This window comes from Panulirus ornatus, chromosome 20 (assembly GCF_036320965.1).
Source record: "Panulirus ornatus isolate Po-2019 chromosome 20, ASM3632096v1, whole genome shotgun sequence".
Taxonomy (NCBI): Eukaryota; Metazoa; Arthropoda; class Malacostraca; order Decapoda; family Palinuridae; genus Panulirus; species Panulirus ornatus.
In genome coordinates this window covers 12,490,089-12,510,393 of record NC_092243.1, presented here as the reverse complement: position 1 = coordinate 12,510,393, position 20,305 = coordinate 12,490,089, and the positions used below count along the sequence as shown (strand labels likewise).

The following is a 20,305-nucleotide window of genomic DNA, read 5'->3' as shown; positions in this document are numbered from 1 at the left end:
AAAAGAAAAATCGACAAACGCCTCATCCCTACACTCTGGACAATCACCCATACACATGTCCATCTCCACATCCATAAATGCCACACACAAATCCATCAGTTTCAATAGTCCTCACACAATAGGAACATCTTCACTATCATCCTAACTTCACACTTCTCCTCCCTTGTCCCAAGCTAGAAACGACAACGGTATTTCGGTCACCATCTCCTTTACCAAATGCCAGGTATACAACAAGAATTGAAATAAATATAAATAATGATGGGAAAATATAGCCTCACCTTGTTTATCTCCCTGAAGGTGTGTTTACCCATCTTCCTATTCCTGAGCGCGTTGCTCATCGCCTACCAGTGGACGCTGGTAGACCTCCTACAATCGAGGCACATGAAGGCCTACGGTTTCAACGTGCCCCTCCTGGGGCAGCTCTCCCCTCCTCCCTTGGAGCTGAGGGTTGATGAGCCTCCACACATACAGAACCAAGCCCTCAGTGTCTTGGTTACCGTGGTGTACGTGGTGCGGAACATCCTCCGCCTGCAGGGTTTGGTCAACCAACCAGAGGTACCCGTGGGGTACTTGGAGCGGCTGCAGGCAGTATCTGGTTTGAGTGTTCCTGTCCTCCTTACGGCCTTCCTGGGGGTAACGACGGTGGCGCTGCTCACCCTCTGGCTGCTCTGGTCCTTGCTGAAGTACATATTGAGGCGCAGGGCCAGGCGTACCCATGCCGGCGGCCACGACGTCGAGGTAGTCGAACCTCAGACAGACACTGTCGAACCCGAGTTTGACAACGACCGCGAGGTAGTGGACCCTCAGGTAGACTCTGACGATTCCGAGGAGCAGTTTGACGACGGCCATGAGGTCGAGGTAGTCGACCCTCAGGTAGACACAGTCGAACCCGAGGTAGAGTCTGACGACGACCACGAGGTAGAGGTAGTCGACCCTCAGGTAGACACAGTCGAACCCAAGGTAGAGTCTGACGACGACCACGAGGTAGAGGTAGTCGACCCTCAGGTAGACACAGTCGAACCCGAGGTAGAGTCTGACGACGACACCGAGGTCGAGGTAGTCGACCCTCAGGTAGACATTGACGATCCCGAGGTAGAGTCTGACGACGATCCCGAGGTAGAGTCTGAAGACGACACCAAGGTCGAGGTTGTCGACCCTCAGGTAGACACTGTCGAACCCGAGATAGAGTCTGACGACGACCACGAGGTAGAGGTAGTCTTCCCTCAGGTAGACACAGTCGAACCCGAGGTAGAGTCTGACGACGACACCGAGGTCGAGGTAGTCGACCCTCAGGTAGACACTGACGATCCCGAGGTAGAGTCTGACGACGACACCAAGGTCGAGGTTGTCGACCCTCAGGTAGACACTGTCGAACCCGAGGTAGAGTCTGCAGACGACACCGAGGTCGAGGTAGTCGACCCTCAGGTAGACAAAAACGATCCCGAGGTAGAGTCTGACGACGACCCCGAAGTCGAGGTAGTTGACCCTCAGGTAGACACATTCGAACCCGAGGTAGAGTCTAACGACGACACTGAGGTCGAGGTAGTCGACCCTCAGGTAGACACTGACGATCCCGAGGTCGAGTCTGACGACGGCCACAAGGTCGAGGTTGTCGACCCTCAGGTAGACACTGTCGAACCCGAGGTAGAGTCTGCAGACGACACCGAGGTCGAGCTAGTCGACCCTCAGGTAGACACAATCGAACCCGAGGTGAAGTCTGACGACGACCCCGACGTCGAGGTAGTCGACCCTCAGGTAGACACCGTCGAACCCGAGGTAGAATCTAACGACGATACCGAGGTCGAGGTAGTCGACCCTCAGGTAGACACTGACGATCCCGAGGTAGAGTCTGACGACGGCCACAAGGTCGAGGTTGTCGACCCTCAGGTAGACACTGTCGAACCCGAGGTAGAGTCTGCAGACGACACCGAGGTCGAGGTAGTCGACCCTCAGGTAGACACAGTCGAACCCGAGGTGAAGTCTGACGACGACCCCGACGTCGAGGTAGTCGACCCTCAGGTAGACACCGTCGAACCCGAGGTAGAGTCTAACGACGACACCGAGGTCGAGGTAGTCGACCCTCAGGTAGACACTGAAGATCCCGAGGTTAAGTCTGACGACGACACCGAGGTCGAGGTTGTCGACCCTCAGGTAGACACTGTCGAACCCGAGGTAGAGTCTGCAGACGACACCGAGGTCGAGGTAGTCGACCCTCAGGTAGACACAGTCGAACCCGAGGTGAAGTCTGACGATGACCCCGACGTCGAGGTAGTCGACCCTCAGGTAGACACATTCGAACCCGAGGTAGAGTCTAACGACGACACCGAGGTCGAGGTAGTCGACCCTCAGGTAGACACTGAAGATCCCGAGGTTAAGTCTGACGACGACACCGAGGTCGAGGTAGTCGACCCTCAGGTAGACGCTACCGAACCCGAGGGAGAAGTAGTTGAACATCATGGTGACACTACTGAACCCAAGGGCGACGTAGTTGAACATCAGGGTGACACTACTGAACCCGAGGGCGACATAGTTGAACATCAGGGTGACACTACTGAACCCGAGGGCGACGTAGTTGAACATCAGGGTGACACTACTGAACCCGAGGTCAGTGCTACCGGACGTCGCCGTAAGAATCGTAAAGGTAGGAAGAAGAAACGTGACACTACTGAACCCGAGGGCGAAGTAGTTGAACATCAGGGTGACACTACTGAACCCGTGGGCGACGTAGTTGAACATCAGGGTGACACTACTGAACCCGAGGGCGACGTAGTTGCCCTGGGTGATACTACCGAACCCGAGGTCAGTGCTACCGGACGTCGCCGTAAGAATCGTAAAGGCAAGAAGAAGAAAGGTGACACTACAGAACCCGAGGGCGAAGCAGTTGAACATCAGGGTGACACTACTGAACCCGAGGGCGACGTAGTTGCCCTGGGTGACACTACCGAACCCGAGGTCAGTGCTACCGGACGTCGCCGTAAGAATCGTAAAGGCAAGAAGAAGAAAGGTGACACTACAGAACCCGAGGGCGAAGCAGTTGAACATCAGGGTGACACTACTGAACCCGAGGGCGACGTAGTTGCCCTGGGTGACACTACCGAACCCGAGGTCAGTGCTACCGGACTTCGCCGTAAGAATCGTAAAGGCAAGAAGAAGAAAGGTGACACTACTGAACCCGAGGGCGAAGTAGTTGAACATCAGGGTGACACTACTGAACCCAAGGGCGACGTAGTTGACCAGGGTGACACTACCGAACCCGAGGTCAGTGCTACCGGACTTCGCCGTAAGAATCGTAAAGGCAAGAAGAAGAAAGGTAACACTACCGAACCCGAGGGCGAAGTAGTTGAACATCATGGTGACACTACTGAACCCAAGGGCGACGTAGTTGAACAGGGTGACACTACCGAACCCGAGGTCAGTGCTACCGGACTTCGCCGTAAGAATCGTAAAGGCAAGAAGAAGAAAGGTAACACTACCGAACCCGAGGGCGAAGTAGTTGAACATCAGGGTGACACTACTGAACCCAAGGGCGACGTAGTTGACCAGGGTGACACTACCGAACCCGAGGTCAGTGCTACCGGACTTCGCCGCAAGAATCGTAAAGGCAAGAAGAAGAAAGGTAACACTACTGAACCCGTGGGCGAAGTAGTTGAACATCAGGGTCACACTACTGAACCCAAGGGCGACGTAGTTGACCAGGGTGACACTACCGAACCCGAGGTCAGTGCTACCGGACTTCGCCGTAAGAAAGGTAACCGCAAGACTCAACCCGATAGCAACATTACCGAGCCCGATAGTACGACTGCCGGACCACAGAGGACGAAAAATTCTCGTCGTGGAGGGAGGAAGAAATCTGGCCAGTATTGAGGGTTGAGTTGATGCTGATCACGTACATGATGGAGGTCTTGGTCTCATAATATACTTTTCTTGGTTTCTTTTAAAAAAAAAATATTTTTCTCTTTCTACTAAAAAGAAAATACTTTTCTTCTACTAAAAAAAAAAAGAGATGTCGAGGTAGTCGACCCTCAGGTACACACTGTCGAACCCGAGGTAGAGTCTGACGACGACGCCGAGGTCGAGGTAGTCGACCCTCAGGTAGACACTGACGATCCTGAGGAGGTGATTATCATATGACTGTCAAACATGTTTCTAGTACAGGTAATTGATTGTCATAGATATCTTTAATTTCTTTCTTCACTATAGCTTCCAGTATATAATAATCATACTATTTTGTATTCTAGTTCTCACTGATTGACATAGGCATATGCTATACATCTTAATTATGAGGACTTTATCACTTATGTAGATGTGTTCTTGTGCCACATTGTTCTCCTGTATCTCCTTAGTACTTTGTTCTCCCATCTTTTGATATCTGATCGTAAAATACTTATTCTACCTAAAAAAAAAAACTGGCAACTCGGCCTTTGGGAACTTGGTCCTGTAATTCATTATTATCTTCCCAACAGATGAAGTTCGAGTGTCATATAGACTTTCATGCCATCCCTAGGCTGGAAGCCGAACGTCAAGGGAGGAAATTTTTGACTGACGATCCTTCAGCTGCCTCTACCATAGAGGTCTGCTCCTGATTCTTAAGAATGTTCTAGTACGGTAATGTCCTGGAACTACTAAGGACAGCCTTCTCTCTCTCTCTCTCTATCTATCTATCTCTCTATCTCTCTCTAGATATACAATTCACCACAGTCTATTTCATATTTGTTGATACAAGAACATGAGACTTTCTAATTTATCTCAAGGGCCAGTTGCGTCCAGGAAAACTGCATGCATGGCAAGGAAACCTTAATTGGTCAGATCCTGTATATGTCTGACCGTCCTTGAACTTAGTGGTTCGGTATTTTGTAAAGACTAACAATCATTCGACAGTCAGGAAACCTCCAGTTTCCGGTGTACTAATGAACTGCAAGATCACCTCCTTCCACACTGTCACGTTGATTAAAATGAATACATGATGTTTACTTGAAGGTCAGAAAACGTATTCTCTCTGATCTGTCTTAAGGAATATGTAAACTAATATATATATCTGTGTGTGTGTGTGTGTGTGTGTGTGTGTTCATAGAGGAACACAAACAGCAACATATCACTGGATCCCTTCGAGGCTGGTTATGATAGTGGCAGACAGCAGAATTTCACCTATTAGTGTGGTAGAAGTTGGCAGGCGTACGTATGATTAAGGAAAAAAACTACAGATTGTTGGTGTGACTTTGGAGGCACAAAAATATGTTAGTCGTGAACTTGAAGCGAAATAGTTATGAATGTATTCATATTCCCCACATGGGGACTATTGTCTTATAAAACTTTACCTTCCAGTTATACATCAGCTGGATGGATGTCTTCCTTCTTACACAAAGCCATGGGCAGTTCTTCAAACCAAGTGGTAGATTTCCACAATTGCAAATGATTTGGCAGTTCCTCCCAATTTCTAACGAACAGGGAGCTCCTGGCCAGTGATCCCAATGCCTAACAAACCAGCAGATCTTCCCATTTTCAAGGCGACTGGTAGACCATCCCATCGACAGCTTAACATATCCTTCCAACGTGATATCACAGGCAGATCTTACGCTCTTATCGATGGCATATCTTCCTATTTTGTACAGTCAGGGGTGTGTTTTGTGGTCCGGTGCTCGCAACTGTCTCACCCAGGGAGACGGGAGAATAAAGCTGGGAGAAGAAAAGAGGAGGAGGAGGAATGAGAGAGAGAGAGAGAGAGAGAGAGAGAGAGATGAAAAGTAAAATAAATTTGAGCGAAGTGAATCATTCTATCAGACAACTAATTTCTCGCAGTTCCACTTTTCAAGACCAGGAAACTTTCAAGGAAATTCCTGTTCCGTAACTTCAATCATCCGGTCAGTGAGGTGAAAACTCATTAAATACAGAACGAAAATAGAGATGAATTTAAAAATACTTGTAAACTTTTTGATCTAAGAAGAGAAATTAGAACCTTTTGGAATGCAAATGCCACATAGATTGTCCAGCAAAGACTGTGTCAAAAGGAGAAAAAGGTCGAAGACTGAGAAGACAAAGCTTCTCCCACTTCTGCCAAGAACGTTGAAACTACTCGACCCCAACAGCTCCTGGGAGGACACGAGAGTCGGACCCGTCGTCGCGAAGGAAAAGTAGTGGTCGGGCGCGCGTGAAGACCACAAGGTAGGCTCCCGGTGTGCGTTAATAAGACCACAACGCACCTCCCGTGCCGCACCCTCGTGCAATGACATAATTACAGAGGGTGACACGTCCTCCACCACACACACACACACACATACGCACACACCAGACTCGGCCTCATCTGGGGAAAGTTTTTCCTCTTGCCAGAAGATGACGACAGTTCCAGGAACGGCGGCCTCGCCCAGGTTATGAAGGCGAGAGGAAGTCTGCAGGAGGTTGTCTGGTGCTGGTCTGCTCTTCTGCAGGGTTATTGCGAGTTACGGAAGCAAGATGAAGGTTGAGGCATGAATCTCAAACTTTGCTGTCTACTACACTGTGGGATATATTCAGATTATGGTTAAAATTGATTAGAAGGTACATTTCAGGTCGTCTGAAGGACCCTATGCCTTACTGTACAGCATAGTGTGCGACTGTACAGTGTTCAGGAGCGTGAGCTATGTTTCATCAATTCCTGACTACCCAACACACAGCAAATTCATGCAGGATGCAAGCAAGAGCTACAAGCTGAATATTCTGATGTCTCTTCCGCCGCACCTAATGCGCCGACACACAGTCCAGGATGTGAAGCCTGAGTGAGGGGGCAGGGAGGAGCGAGGCGTCCCTCATAGTAACATACTGCTCTTGGTGTATTGCCGGCCTCGGCTGGAGATGTGAGGCTGGCCATCAGTCCTGGCCTCTCACACCACAACTGTAGTGCACCTCCGTCTGCTTGCGTACTAGACATCCCCGACCTGCCCACTTCTCCTGGTCTGCTCTATGGCCTCCTTCATCCACTCTCGACTCTCAGTCACTTTTCTGAACCCTGTAGCCTCATCATTATCAGCATCCACCATTATTCCAGGTCTCCTATCCTTATCCCTTCTTCCATCTCAATTCCATTGTCCATTCCACAACCAGTCCTCCCGACTGCATGCCCTTCGTTCACCCATACCCCATCGTCCACTCAACTACTCCATCTTTCTCGTATATTCCTCCTACCACCCTTGTCCACCGCAGCACCTAGAACGTCCACCTTTTTTCATGTCCTTTTGCATCTTTCACTATCTTCATGCAGTCCTGTTATCTATATTCAGGCCCGCCACTATGGTCATCTGTCCAACGGTTCATCCTACGAACCATTCTTCGTCAGTCGCAAGTATCTTTATCTACCCTAACACACTAATGCACACTAAGCAGCCTCATTCCTCGTCTGTTAGCCACCTTCACGCATTCAGGCACGCTGACCACTCTCACTCCTCCTCCTATGTTAGTTTCCTTCAAACACACTCAAGCACCCTGACCAATCTCATTCCTCCTCTTCCTCTGTTGACCTCCTTGACTCAACACATCACTAAAGCACACTGTAGCTACCACTCCATTAAGACCAGTTGTGTTAAGTTGTGATACCTGAGGACGCCTTTCAGTTCTTGGCCTTTGAACGATGGTAACCAAGTATCTCAACCATCACTATATATATATATATATATATATATATATATATATATATATATATATATATATATATATATATATGTGTGTGTGTGGGTGTGTGTGTGTGTGTGTGTGTGTTTCTGTCTGTGTGTGTCTGTGTGTGTTATTTGTGTTTGTGTGTGTGTGTGTGTGTACCGCAGGACTTTCTTATCATTCGAACCCTGGCAGATGCGTCCTGCTAACTCGGCCACAAGGAGGTTAATAAGTGTTGGCGCAGGTCTCTTAGCGTTTTTCGTGTCCCAACCTCACCTCGGTGGGGGTCTCATGGACTTTAGTCTATCGTGTTAACTCCAGTGAGATGAGGTTCAGACACGGGAGGGATAAAAGAATCTGGGAAACTGGAAAATGGCAAATGTATGAGTTTAGCGATGAAATAAAAGCTGCAATAATATCACTGATGATGAACTTTGTATAAGTCTCGACAGACAAACTGATAAGATCAATGTCTAGGGAAATTAAGTTGATCACTCAGAAGCAGACAGAGATCTCTGACGGGGTAAGCAGCTAGAATGGAGTTCATTCTTGAGGAACAATGAATTACAGCAGACAAGTGTCGGGATTCTCCATGCCAAACTGAAGCAGAATCGATTTACCGACCAGAGAAAATGTCGTAACTTGTGTGATGCAGTAACGCTTTTGAGAGATCATGAGTGCTGGAAATTTTAAAATTATTCTGTGTTAGAAACATCTAGTCTATTCTTATTGATCTTTGAGGATTCCTTGCCTCAGTTGCCTACGAAGTCAGCTAGTAGGTTCTACTGTGAGTGAGGATATAACCTCATCCAAGCTACAGAAACTATCACTAATTTGTTAGGTACAGACAACAATCATTAACCTCATTAAAGTTGCCATATCAAACCCTTGTCTTCTGTCTGTTAGAGGTCGTCTTCATCTTGCGAGTTGGTGGCTCAAACTCCATTACTGTGAATTGAAGGGGAGAGATGAAATCCTTGAGGTGTTCACACATCAAATATTCCATTCTCTGAGCGGAAGAGCTATATGCTCATTCAATCTGTGTGAAATAAAAACGACCCCGTTTCAGTCTTGAGAGGATTATGTTGTCTGTGTTGTTCTGAGTTATCAAAAAGAGAATAACGAATCCATTCTATATGACAGAGAGTTCATCTGCTTAACTAATATCTGTGAGATGTTACAAGATAAAACCTTTCATTCTTAACCATTCGAGACGTCAGTTGCCTAAGTGGGTTTTTTTTTTCTAAGTTCTGAAGTGATGACAAGAAAGGCAAACTCCTTCATTCCACGTAGCAAAGAGTTCAGTCATAGAAAAACAGTTACCTCAGGTCCTAGTCTCACTCAGAAACCATTGATCATATGGTTTAATCATTCTCTTTCGAAGTGTCCAGACACATTTCAACCTATTCCTGTATCTATCTATGACTCTATTACTCCATCTCCATTCACATGGAGTGGGTCTAATGGCCCCCTCAATTAATGGCACTCAATTTTGCAAAGACTCTGGATTAGAACTCCAGCCTGACAGGAAGAAAGCTGGAACTTCCTGTAACCCCTATGGAGGCTGGCTCACCACCTCGCTACTCAGTAGGATGAAATTATTACTGAACTCAAGCTGTTGCAGAGTTTACATCCCTCACCCAAAGTGCTCAAGACGGAAACTTATGCATTTTCGCCGTCAGGGAAAATCTGCTAAATATCAACCAGGACAGAGAGAGACAGACATCCTTCTCCTACCATCTTACACAGAGACGCACTTCACTTGAACCGGAACAAAAGGAAATCTCTCTCTCTCTCTCTCTCTCTCTCTCTCTCTCTCTCTCTCTCTCTCTCTCTCTCTCTCTCTCTCTCGACTAAACGACTTTTCATTAACTAGGATTATGTATGTAAAGAAGTCTATTCGTCTGTCTATTGCAGATATCAACTTAGCATTAAGTGGCGCATGAAGAATATTTCACATTTATCTCTTGGAGAGATTAACTTTACGGGTGGGGGAAATAAGGGGACATTTCCGCCTCTGTCTCGCAGAGAGACCTTTCCCCGCTCTGTCTCTTCTCTGTCTCTGCTTCTTCTGCCGCAGATAGATCAACTTGCACATCAAATCTGTTGGACAGAAATCTCTCCATTCATCTCTTCAAGAGATATAACTAACCTTCGCTTTCTATCTCCCAGGGTTATGTGTATATATATATATATATATATATATATATATATATATATATATATATATATATATATATATATATATATACATATATATATATCTGTTTATCTCACCTTCCAATTGCTAAATTGTTGATAAAATCTGCTCAAGAACCATTTAGATTCGGTTGTGGGTTCTCACTAAAAGGGAGAACGAAAAGATACAATTTCCATATTCAGCGTACGATACAACCGCATCTCCTCTTGTAAAAGAATTTCATAAAGTATCGAATTCTTCAATGAGCGTTAGAGAGAACTAAGATCCTACCTGTGTTGCACTACAAAGGATCAAAATCCATAGAGAAAAAGAAACAGAGCACATGAGCTACATATGGATAAGTCCGGGTTCTTTATGGGTCTATGACTTCTAGTGGTTACGTATTTTATCGCTGGTGGAAGACTTTGTGCGCGCCACAGGCCACTGAGATGGTCGGGGGTTTTAATTCAGATATTCTTTCGAGGTGTGTGGCTATTGTTATACCTTTTCTGAGGAAAGCCACTGGAAAAACGAGCGCAGTTTTTTCTTTTATGTTAGAGAAGAAGGAAATACGCCAGAGGTTCTGAAGGAAGGGAGAGAAAGATAAGCGGAGTGACTTAGGGGAATAAATGAGTCTACAAGGGTGGAATTATTGTAGTGTAGGTCGTCAGCTATAGGCTGAGGGAATAGGGGCTAGTAATAGGTCATGTGGGGAGGGTTAATGGGTAAGTCATGGGTGTGTAGGAGGGGACTAGGGTGCATAATGGTCGTATGGGGGCGAGCGAAGAGAGATTAATGGTATCACTGGGAAAGGCACGGGTTAAGAATGGTTGGACAGGGTGAGGTAAGGGAGATTAATAATCGTGTGAGGAGAAATAAAGAAGATTAATGATTGTAAGGGGTTAGGTGAGGGTGATTAATTGTCGTATTCGGTGAAATAAGGGGGACTGATGGTAGTCTGAGTTGAGGTGATGGAGAGCAGTGGGCATGCTGTGTGAGCGAGTTAATGGTGCGCAGTGGTCTAATCGAGTGAGGTGATGGTAAATGATCGTCCTTTACGGTGAGGAAGTGGTAAATGATGGTCATCTAATGGGAATTAAAGGTGATTAATGGTCATTCAGGGGGAACTAATGGTGATTAGTGGTCATTCAGGGGGAACCAATGGTCATTTAGGGGGGAACTAATGGTGATTAATGGTCATTCAGGGGAAGTCAATGGTGATTAATGGTCATTTAGGGGAACTGATGGTTATTAATGGTCGTTCAGAGGGAGCCAATGGTGATTAATGGTCATTTAGGGTCTCTTTGCAAAGACACAGTGAGTGCTGGCGGTCTACACAGATTCGAAAGTCTTCTTGAGAAAAGAGAAAGTGAAAGAGACTCGGTTTCAAGAGTGAAAAACTTCGTATCCAATGACCAAATCGGCAGGTACACACACCCATGCAAGTACACAATACACAAGTTTACAAACATATTCACTCAAGCACACGCACGTGTGTGTACTCACACACAGATAGGCACATTCATAGATTCATACTGTTCACTCACACCCACACACACACACACACACACACACACACACCTACCTGATGATTATCTAACCCAGTGATCAAGTCTTGTGATGTATCTGCTTGAAATGGAACACAAACCCAGAGAAGTCCCTCATTGGTAACCTGAAGCTCCTCTAACATCACACAAACCCCCACAATAACCCTTCAACCCCTTCTCCCGAAACCCCAAAGTGGCAGCACCCATTACTGTATTTCTACATGAGGTTAACGTTTACTCAAACATTTCCCGCTATTAGTGAGTGAAGAAAATGAATAAGATTCCTGTGTGCCAGCAGAGGCTTATATCAACTCTGGTTTACTCCCTCTGTAAGTCTGGGTGCTCTCATTGAATGGTAGGATAAAGGTTTCTAAAAGTCCATCAATATAATTACCTCAAAGTACATCATGCAAACGAGAATGTTAACTGGTGCGTATCTCGTCTCCAGATGGTAGGTGTGTACTCCAGGGTTCTAAGTGGCGACTTAGGTCAACGACCAGGTCATCATACCCATAGCTCGTCAGGTCGTGCTTATGCCTCGTACCGTCGTACTCAGGCTGGTTCGTACCAACTTGCGTTAAGACTCGTAATGTCGTGTTCAAGTCTTGATATGTCGTAACCAATCCTCACACCTTCTTGCGTCAGGGGTTCATAACTGAAGATCATATTTCCTCACAGCAGTGGCGGATTCTTATGATTATCAGTCTGTTTACATCACAGTGATTTGTTAGAACGCAAGTTCCTCAATGATGATTACGTGGAAGACGGCCCAGCAACTCAGACACTAGTAGATTAAGCAGATCTCGCACCTTGATCAGGTATTAAGAGAGGCGTTCATTAATCTCAGTGATCTCTGGTTAGAGCAACTGACAGTGATTTGTCTAAGGACTATATCATTAATGGGTTTAACTGGGAGCTTTTGATGGGTAAGGTTCGTCTGACTAGGTGATCTCCTTGAAAGGGATTTTCCACTTTACTGAATGATTGAGAGATCCTACTGATCTCTTATTAACTAGAGAAGGTATGAAACATTAGTGACTGATCGAGAGATACCTTGTGCCAAGTTGATTGGCTGACAGATATCTTTCGCCTTTGTGATTAGTTTGGTGCTATCTTACGACTAGAGGACTTGGTAACAGATATCTTATACCCCTGTGATTGGTTGGGATAGACCTTGCACCTGGATGACCGGGTAAAAGATGTCTTTCACGTCTGTGATTGGTTAGGAGATATCTTGCAACAAGTTGATTGGTTTACAGATGCTTTCACCTCCGTAATTGTTGCGATATAACTTACATCTGGATGATCAGTCAGAAGGAACCTTATGCTCTCGTAATCGGTTCAGACCATTGGTTCCAAGCCTTTTAGAGGTGATGGCCTAACACAGCCCGTAGGAAGAACTCGCAGCCCACCTTTGAGGGATATTCTATACCTGTCTGTATGTTGTGGTGGGATGTATACATGCTTATAGGAAACAACAAAATCTATGCACTATAGACATTCTAAACTGACTATATATAGAATTTGAAGGGCCATACAGATTCATCAGTTGTCACGGTCATTCAAACGTGATCATATATCGAAGCTATGACAGCTTCCCATGGCCCACCTATGGCCCATTCAGGATATCCGCCATGGCCCATCATCATTGGTCCATGGCCCACCGGTTGAGAACCACTGGTTCAGAAGGACTATGCACCCAGGTGACTAACTGGTTAAGGATAATTAAAGATGAGTGTGGTAGAGTGAAGAACATCTTACATCTAACTAGTGGAGTGAGTTGGTATCTCTATGCCTCAGTGACTGAGAGGTAGACGTTCTGAGATTTACATAGGCTTGTAACCATTCACCATGGAGGTTAGAGAATTGGTTAACTAGAATAAATACGATGGTGATTAGAATCTTGTATCACGGTGATGGGCTAAGACACGACTCACACCACAGTGCTTAGATGTAGAGGACGTTAGAGAGTCTAGAGATTAGAGGAAGAGAACCAAAATATGATCATTAGTGATCAGAGGAAAGGTTTCATCTCCTCGGCAGTGAATGAAATAGGAACATTTGGCATTTGGAAAGAAAACCATAAAGAATATGTTCATCAACAACAGAGAGATGTGGCTCAGTCAAATAAGTTAAAGAAAGAACGAGTTTAGGGATGAACTATAGAGAGGATAAAGACGGCACTAGAGCGAGTCAGCGCTTGAAGGATATAAGAGAGAGAGGACGAACATAGAAGGACTGGAAGAGGGGAACAGAGAAACTATAAAAAGGATCTATGGACAGTAGTAAGGGGTACTCCAAACCTTTTCCATGTATTCATATAGTGTAAATGATTTATTCAAAGCCTTGCCAGTCAGGATAAGGGATCCACAAGGAAGAATTTGAAATGAAAACGTAAAGAATGTTAAGGAGATCAGTAACAAGTTCAAAGACGTTTTCACGATGGACGACACGACTGCCTCAGCACCAGGGAAGGAGATCTATGAAAACACTGAAAACTCTCGAAAAGACATGTACCAACTTTCAAGGGGCCTCGACCCATATGTGTCTTATGATCCTGATGAAATTTCGCCATTTGTGCTGAAGAAGTGTAAAGCCATTCATGAACGGTCGCTTGAAATGTTCAAAATGTTAATTAAGGAAGGTTAAGTGACAAAGGGATGGAATAGAGAATGGATTAAGTCTGCCTTTAAGATAGGTGACACATTATTATTACTATCATTATTATTACTATTATCATTGTCATTATTATAATTTTTATAATTATCACTATTGTTATCATTAATATCATTATCATCATCATCATTATCATTACTATCATTATCATAATTATTACTATTATGACCATCACTATCATAATTATTACTATCATTGTTATTATCAATATTACCATTACTATTATTGTTATCATTATTATTAGTAGTAATATTAGTATTATTGATATTATAATGATAATCATGGAACTAATAATGTATGAAGCGAAAAAAAACTTCATAATCGTCTCAGAAGTGGAAGGAACTGGTAGGGAGGGAGAGAATGAGGAGATGGAAGGACGGGGGAGTGGAACAGTTTCTTTGTTAATGAGAGCCGAACATGCAGGAGGGTGACAGGCAGGCGTAAAATGAAGCATACAGAGGTGAGATCCTATACTGGGGGCGACGTGCTGTAGGGTAAGCCTAGGCATATGGAACAGTCTGGAGAAAACCACGGCATTGGTCTGTAGGGCTTGGCCATGGACGGGGGCTCTGGTTTAGGGGTAATAAACGTGACAATTAAAGAGTGTGAAACTAACGAATGAAGTCATGGTTTCACCAGTTCTAGGAGCTACCTCATTGAGGCAGAAAACGGCGAAACACCATAAAGAAAACATAGAATTAAAGCAGTAACAACAATACCGATGATAATGATGGTGGCAAATGATAGTAATAATGATAATAATAAGAATAATAATTATTGGTTTGTTTGATTATGAATGCAGCTGAAGGGGCGCAAACAGATAAAGTAATATGTCATAAAGACAATGGGGCTGTGATGATGGCACGTGCAATGAAACAACCAATCTTTACACAAACATGATACGATATTTTGTACTGCTTACAACTGTGGCTAGAGTAACGCACCTCTCGTATATGTGTGAATGTGAGATCACCATGTACAATAACTATTTGTGTGTTATGGCAAGAGTTTTACACTTATGATACCTCGTCTCTTAACTATACATATATGACCACCACACTCATAACTATAACTTATAACTATACATATATGACCACCATGATTCTATTCTTACACACACACAAAAAGCACATATGCACACGCACACATACACACACTCTTACACAAACACACCAGCCTTGATAGTACTGGTGTTTTGTACCTACTTCCCTTGGAACCTTCTGAACCCTCAACCCCCGCCCACTTCACTACTACCAGCACACCGTTCACCCACCCCACCGAACCCTCCACCCCAGCCACTTCACTACAACCCGTACACGGTTCACCACCTTCCCCACAACACCCTTATAATAAGCAAATTACCTGTCAACATTCTAGGCTAAGGTAACTCATATGGCTCGAGGAAACCCTAGCATAGGCGATTAGTCCCATGGTATGTTCTAGAGTTAACATGGTATAGTCACTCTCCCCAGTTCTAACACTAGCAGCGACGCACTGGTTGATGACCAAGCTTGCACGATGTCAATATGAACAGCCTTGGTTCGATACCGAGTTGGTCTGGCATTGTTATCTAAAGTATAACCAAGTGTGTCAAGAACATCTTAATGTGTTTGATAATAGAAAAGAAAAATCGACAAACGCCTCATCCCTACACTCTGGACAATCCACCCATACACATGTCCATCTCCACATCCATAAATGCCACACGCAAATCCATCCGTTTCAATAGTCCTCACACAATAGGAACATCTTCACTATCATCCTAACTTCACACTTCTCCTCCCTTGTCCCAAGCTAGAATCGACAACGGTATTTCGGTCACCATCTCCTTTACCAAATACCAGGTATACAACAAGAATTGAAATAAATATAAATAATAATGGGAAAATATAGCCTCACCTTGTTTATCTCCCTGAAGGTGTGGTTACCCATCTTCGTATTCCTGAGCGCGTTGCTCATCGCCTACCAGTGGACGCTGGTAGACCTCCTACAATCGAGGCACATGAAGGCCTACGGTTTCAACGTGCCCCTCCTGGGGCAGCTCTCCCCTCCTCCCTTGGAGCTGAGGGTTGATGAGCCTCCACACATACAGAACCAAGCCCTCAGTGTCTTGGTTACCGTGGTGTACGTGGTGCGGAACATCCTCCGCCTGCAGGGTTTGGTCAACCAACCAGAGGTACCCGTGGGGTACTTGGATCGGCTGCAGGCAGTATCTGGTTTGAGTGTTCCTGTCCTCCTTACGGCCTTCCTGGGGGTAACGACGGTGGCGCTGCTCACCCTCTGGCTGCTCTGGTCCTTGCTGAAGTACATATTGAGGCGCAGGGCCAGACGTACCCATGCCGGCGGCCACGACGTCGAGGTAGTCGAACCTCAGACAGACACTGTCGAACCCGAGTTTGGCAACGACCGCGAGGTAGTGGACCCTCAGGTAGACTCTGACGATTCCGAGGAGCAGTTTGACGACGGCCATGAGGTCGAGGTAGTCGACCCTCAGGTAGACACAGTCGAACCCGAGGTAGAGTCTGACGACGACCACGAGGTAGAGGTAGTCGACCCTCAGGTAGACACAGTCGAACCCAAGGTAGAGTCTGACGACGACCACGAGGTAGAGGTAGTCGACCCTCAGGTAGACACAGTCGAACCCGAGGTAGAGTCTGACGACGACACCGAGGTCGAGGTAGTCGACCCTCAGGTAGACATTGACGATCCCGAGGTAGAGTCTGACGACGATCCCGAGGTAGAGTCTGAAGACGACACCAAGGTCGAGGTTGTCGACCCTCAGGTAGACACTGTCGAACCCGAGGTAGAGTCTGCAGACGACACCGAGGTCGAGGTAGTCGACCCTCAGGTAGACACTAACGATCCCGAGGTAGAGTCTGACGACGTCCCCGAGGTCGAGGTCATCGACCCTTAGGTAGAGTCTGACGACGACCACGAGGTAGAGGTAGTCTTCCCTCAGGTAGACACAGTCGAACCCGAGGTAGAGTCTGACGACGACACCGAGGTCGAGGTAGTCGACCCTCAGGTAGACACTGACGATCCCGAGGTAGAGTCTGACGACGACACCAAGGTCGAGGTTGTCGACCCTCAGGTAGACACTGTCGAACCCGAGGTAGAGTCTGCAGACGACACCGAGGTCGAGGTAGTCGACCCTCAGGTAGACAAAAACGATCCCGAGGTAGAGTCTGACGACGACCCCGAAGTCGAGGTAGTCGACCCTCAGGTAGACACATTCGAACCCGAGGTAGAGTCTAACGACGACACTGAGGTCGAGGTAGTCGACCCTCAGGTAGACACTGACGATCCCGAGGTCGAGTCTGACGACGGCCACAAGGTCGAGGTTGTCGACCCTCAGGTAGACACTGTCGAACCCGAGGTAGAGTCTGCAGACGACACCGAGGTCGAGCTAGTCGACCCTCAGGTAGACACAATCGAACCCGAGGTGAAGTCTGACGACGACCCCGACGTCGAGGTAGTCGACCCTCAGGTAGACACCGTCGAACCCGAGGTAGAATCTAACGACGATACCGAGGTCGAGGTAGTCGACCCTCAGGTAGACACTGACGATCCCGAGGTAGAGTCTGACGACGGCCACAAGGTCGAGGTTGTCGACCCTCAGGTAGACACTGTCGAACCCGAGGTAGAGTCTGCAGACGACACCGAGGTCGAGGTAGTCGACCCTCAGGTAGACACAGTCGAACCCGAGGTGAAGTCTGACGACGACCCCGACGTCGAGGTAGTCGACCCTCAGGTAGACACATTCGAACCCGAGGTAGAGTCTAACGACGACACCGAGGTCGAGGTAGTCGACCCTCAGGTAGACACTGAAGATCCCGAGGTTAAGTCTGACGACGACACCGAGGTCGAGGTTGTCGACCCTCAGGTAGACACTGTCGAACCCGAGGTAGAGTCTGCAGACGACACCGAGGTCGAGGTAGTCGACCCTCAGGTAGACACAGTCGAACCCGAGGTGAAGTCTGACGATGACCCCGACGTCGAGGTAGTCGACCCTCAGGTAGACACATTCGAACCCGAGGTAGAGTCTAACGACGACACCGAGGTCGAGGTAGTCGACCCTCAGGAAGACACTGAAGATCCCGAGGTTAAGTCTGACGACGACACCGAGGTCGAGGTAGTCGACCCTCAGGTAGACGCTACCGAACCCGAGGGAGAAGTAGTTGAACATCATGGTGACACTACTGAACCCAAGGGCGACGTAGTTGAACATCAGGGTGACACTACTGAACCCGAGGGCGACATAGTTGAACATCAGGGTGACACTACTGAACCCGAGGGCGACGTAGTTGAACATCAGGGTGACACTACTGAACCCGAGGTCAGTGCTACCGGACGTCGCCGTAAGAATCGTAAAGGTAGGAAGAAGAAACGTGACACTACTGAACCCGAGGGCGACGTAGTTGAACATCAGGGTGACACTACTGAACCCGAGGGCGACGTAGTTGCCGTGGGTGATACTACCGAACCCGAGGTCAGTGCTACCGGACGTCGCCGTAAGAATCGTAAAGGTAGGAAGAAGAAACGTGACACTACTGAACCCGAGGGCGACATAGTTGAACATCAGGGTGACACTACTGAACCCGAGGGCGACGTAGTTGAACATCAGGGTGACACTACTGAACCCGTGGGCGACGTAGTTGAACATCAGGGTGACACTACTGAACCCGTGGGCGACGTAGTTGAACATCAGGGTGACACTACTGAACCCGAGGGCGACGTAGTTGCCCTGGGTGATACTACCGAACCCGAGGTCAGTGCTACCGGACGTCGCCGTAAGAATCGTAAAGGCAAGAAGAAGAAAGGTGACACTACAGAACCCGAGGGCGAAGCAGTTGAACATCAGGGTGACACTACTGAACCCGAGGGCGACGTAGTTGCCCTGGGTGACACTATCGAACCCGAGGTCAGTGCTACCGGACGTCGCCGTAAGAATCGTAAAGGCAAGAAGAAGAAAGGTGACACTACAGAACCCGAGGGCGAAGCAGTTGAACATCAGGGTGACACTACTGAACCCGAGGGCGACGTAGTTGCCCTGGGTGACACTACCGAACCCGAGGTCAGTGCTACCGGACTTCGCCGTAAGAATCGTAAAGGCAAGAAGAAGAAAGGTGACACTACTGAACCCGAGGGCGAAGTAGTCGAACATCAGGGTGACACTACTGAACCCAAGGGCGACGTAGTTGAACATCAGGGTGACACTACCGAACCCGAGGTCAGTGCTACCGGACTTCGCCGTAAGAATCGTAAAGGCAAGAAGAAGAAAGGTAACACTACCGAACCCGAGGGCGAAGTAGTTGAACATCAGGGTGACACTACTGAACCCAAGGGCGACGTAGTTGACCAGGGTGACACTACCGAACCCGAGGTCAGTGCTACCGGACGTCGCCGTAAGAATCGTAAAGGCTAGAAGAAGAAAGGTAACACTACCGAACCCGAGGGCGAAGTAGTTGAACATCAGGGTGACACTACTGAACCCAAGGGCGACGTAGTTGAACAGGGTGACACTACCGAACCCGAGGTCAGTGCTACCGGACTTCGCCGTAAGAATCGTAAAGGCAAGAAGAAGAAAGGTGACACTACTGAACCCGTGGGTGAAGTAGTTGAACATCAGGGTCACACTACTGAACCCAAGGGCGACGTAGTTGACCAGGTTGACACTACCGAACCCGAGGTCAGTGCTACCGGACGTCGCCGTAAGAAAGGTAACCGCAAGACTCAACCCGATAGCAACATTACCGAGCCCGATAGTACGACTGCCGGACCACAGAGGAAGAAAAATTCTCGTCGTGGAGGGAGGAAGAAATCTGGCCAGTATTGAGGGTTGAGTTGATGCTGATCACGTACATGATGGAGGTCTTGGTCTCATAATATACTTTTCTTGGTTTCTTTTAAAAAAAAAATATTTTTCTCTTTCTACTAAAAAGAAAATACTTTTCTTCTACTAAAAAAAAAAAGAGATGTCGAGGTAGTCGACCCTCAGGTACACACTGTCGAACCCGAGGTAGAGTCTGACGACGACGCCGAGGTCGAGGTAGTCGACCCTCAGGTAGACACTGACGATCCTGAGGAGGTGATTATCATATGACTGTCAAACATGTTTCTAGTACACGTAATTGATTGTCATAGATATCTTTAATTTCTTTCTTCACTATAGCTTCCAGTATATAATAATCATACTATTTTGTATTCTAGTTCTCACTGATTGACATAGGCATATGCTATACATCTTAATTATGATGACTTTATCACTTATGTAGATGTGTTC

The 20,305-nt window shown here is 47.0% G+C and overlaps 2 protein-coding genes across 4 annotated transcripts; both read left to right on the top strand.

The window, feature by feature from the left end:
* The first annotated feature begins 226 nt into the window (after window positions 1-226).
* Window positions 227-3,951, top strand: LOC139755934 (uncharacterized). 2 transcript variants are annotated; one of them, XM_071674709.1, is made up of 2 exons: window positions 227-2,674; window positions 2,717-3,951. In XM_071674709.1, exons 1-2 carry the CDS (start codon window positions 256-258, stop codon window positions 3,862-3,864), a joined length of 3,567 nt encoding a protein of 1,188 aa, XP_071530810.1. In that variant the 5' UTR covers window positions 227-255; the 3' UTR covers window positions 3,865-3,951. The 2 variants fall into 2 exon arrangements, with proteins under 2 accessions (XP_071530810.1, XP_071530811.1); XM_071674710.1 differs by having other exon boundaries at window positions 227-3,258; window positions 3,331-3,951.
* Window positions 3,952-15,851: 11,900 nt separating this feature from the next.
* LOC139755933 (uncharacterized) lies at window positions 15,852-19,957 on the top strand. Of its 2 annotated transcripts, none has more exons than XM_071674708.1 (3): window positions 15,852-16,825; window positions 16,937-19,252; window positions 19,712-19,957. In XM_071674708.1, the coding sequence occupies exons 1-3, from the start codon at window positions 15,902-15,904 to the stop codon at window positions 19,856-19,858; spliced, it is 3,387 nt and encodes a 1,128-aa protein (XP_071530809.1). In that variant the 5' UTR covers window positions 15,852-15,901; the 3' UTR covers window positions 19,859-19,957. The 2 variants fall into 2 exon arrangements, with proteins under 2 accessions (XP_071530809.1, XP_071530808.1); XM_071674707.1 differs by having other exon boundaries at window positions 16,937-19,405; window positions 19,478-19,957.
* Window positions 19,958-20,305: the final 348 nt, after the last annotated feature.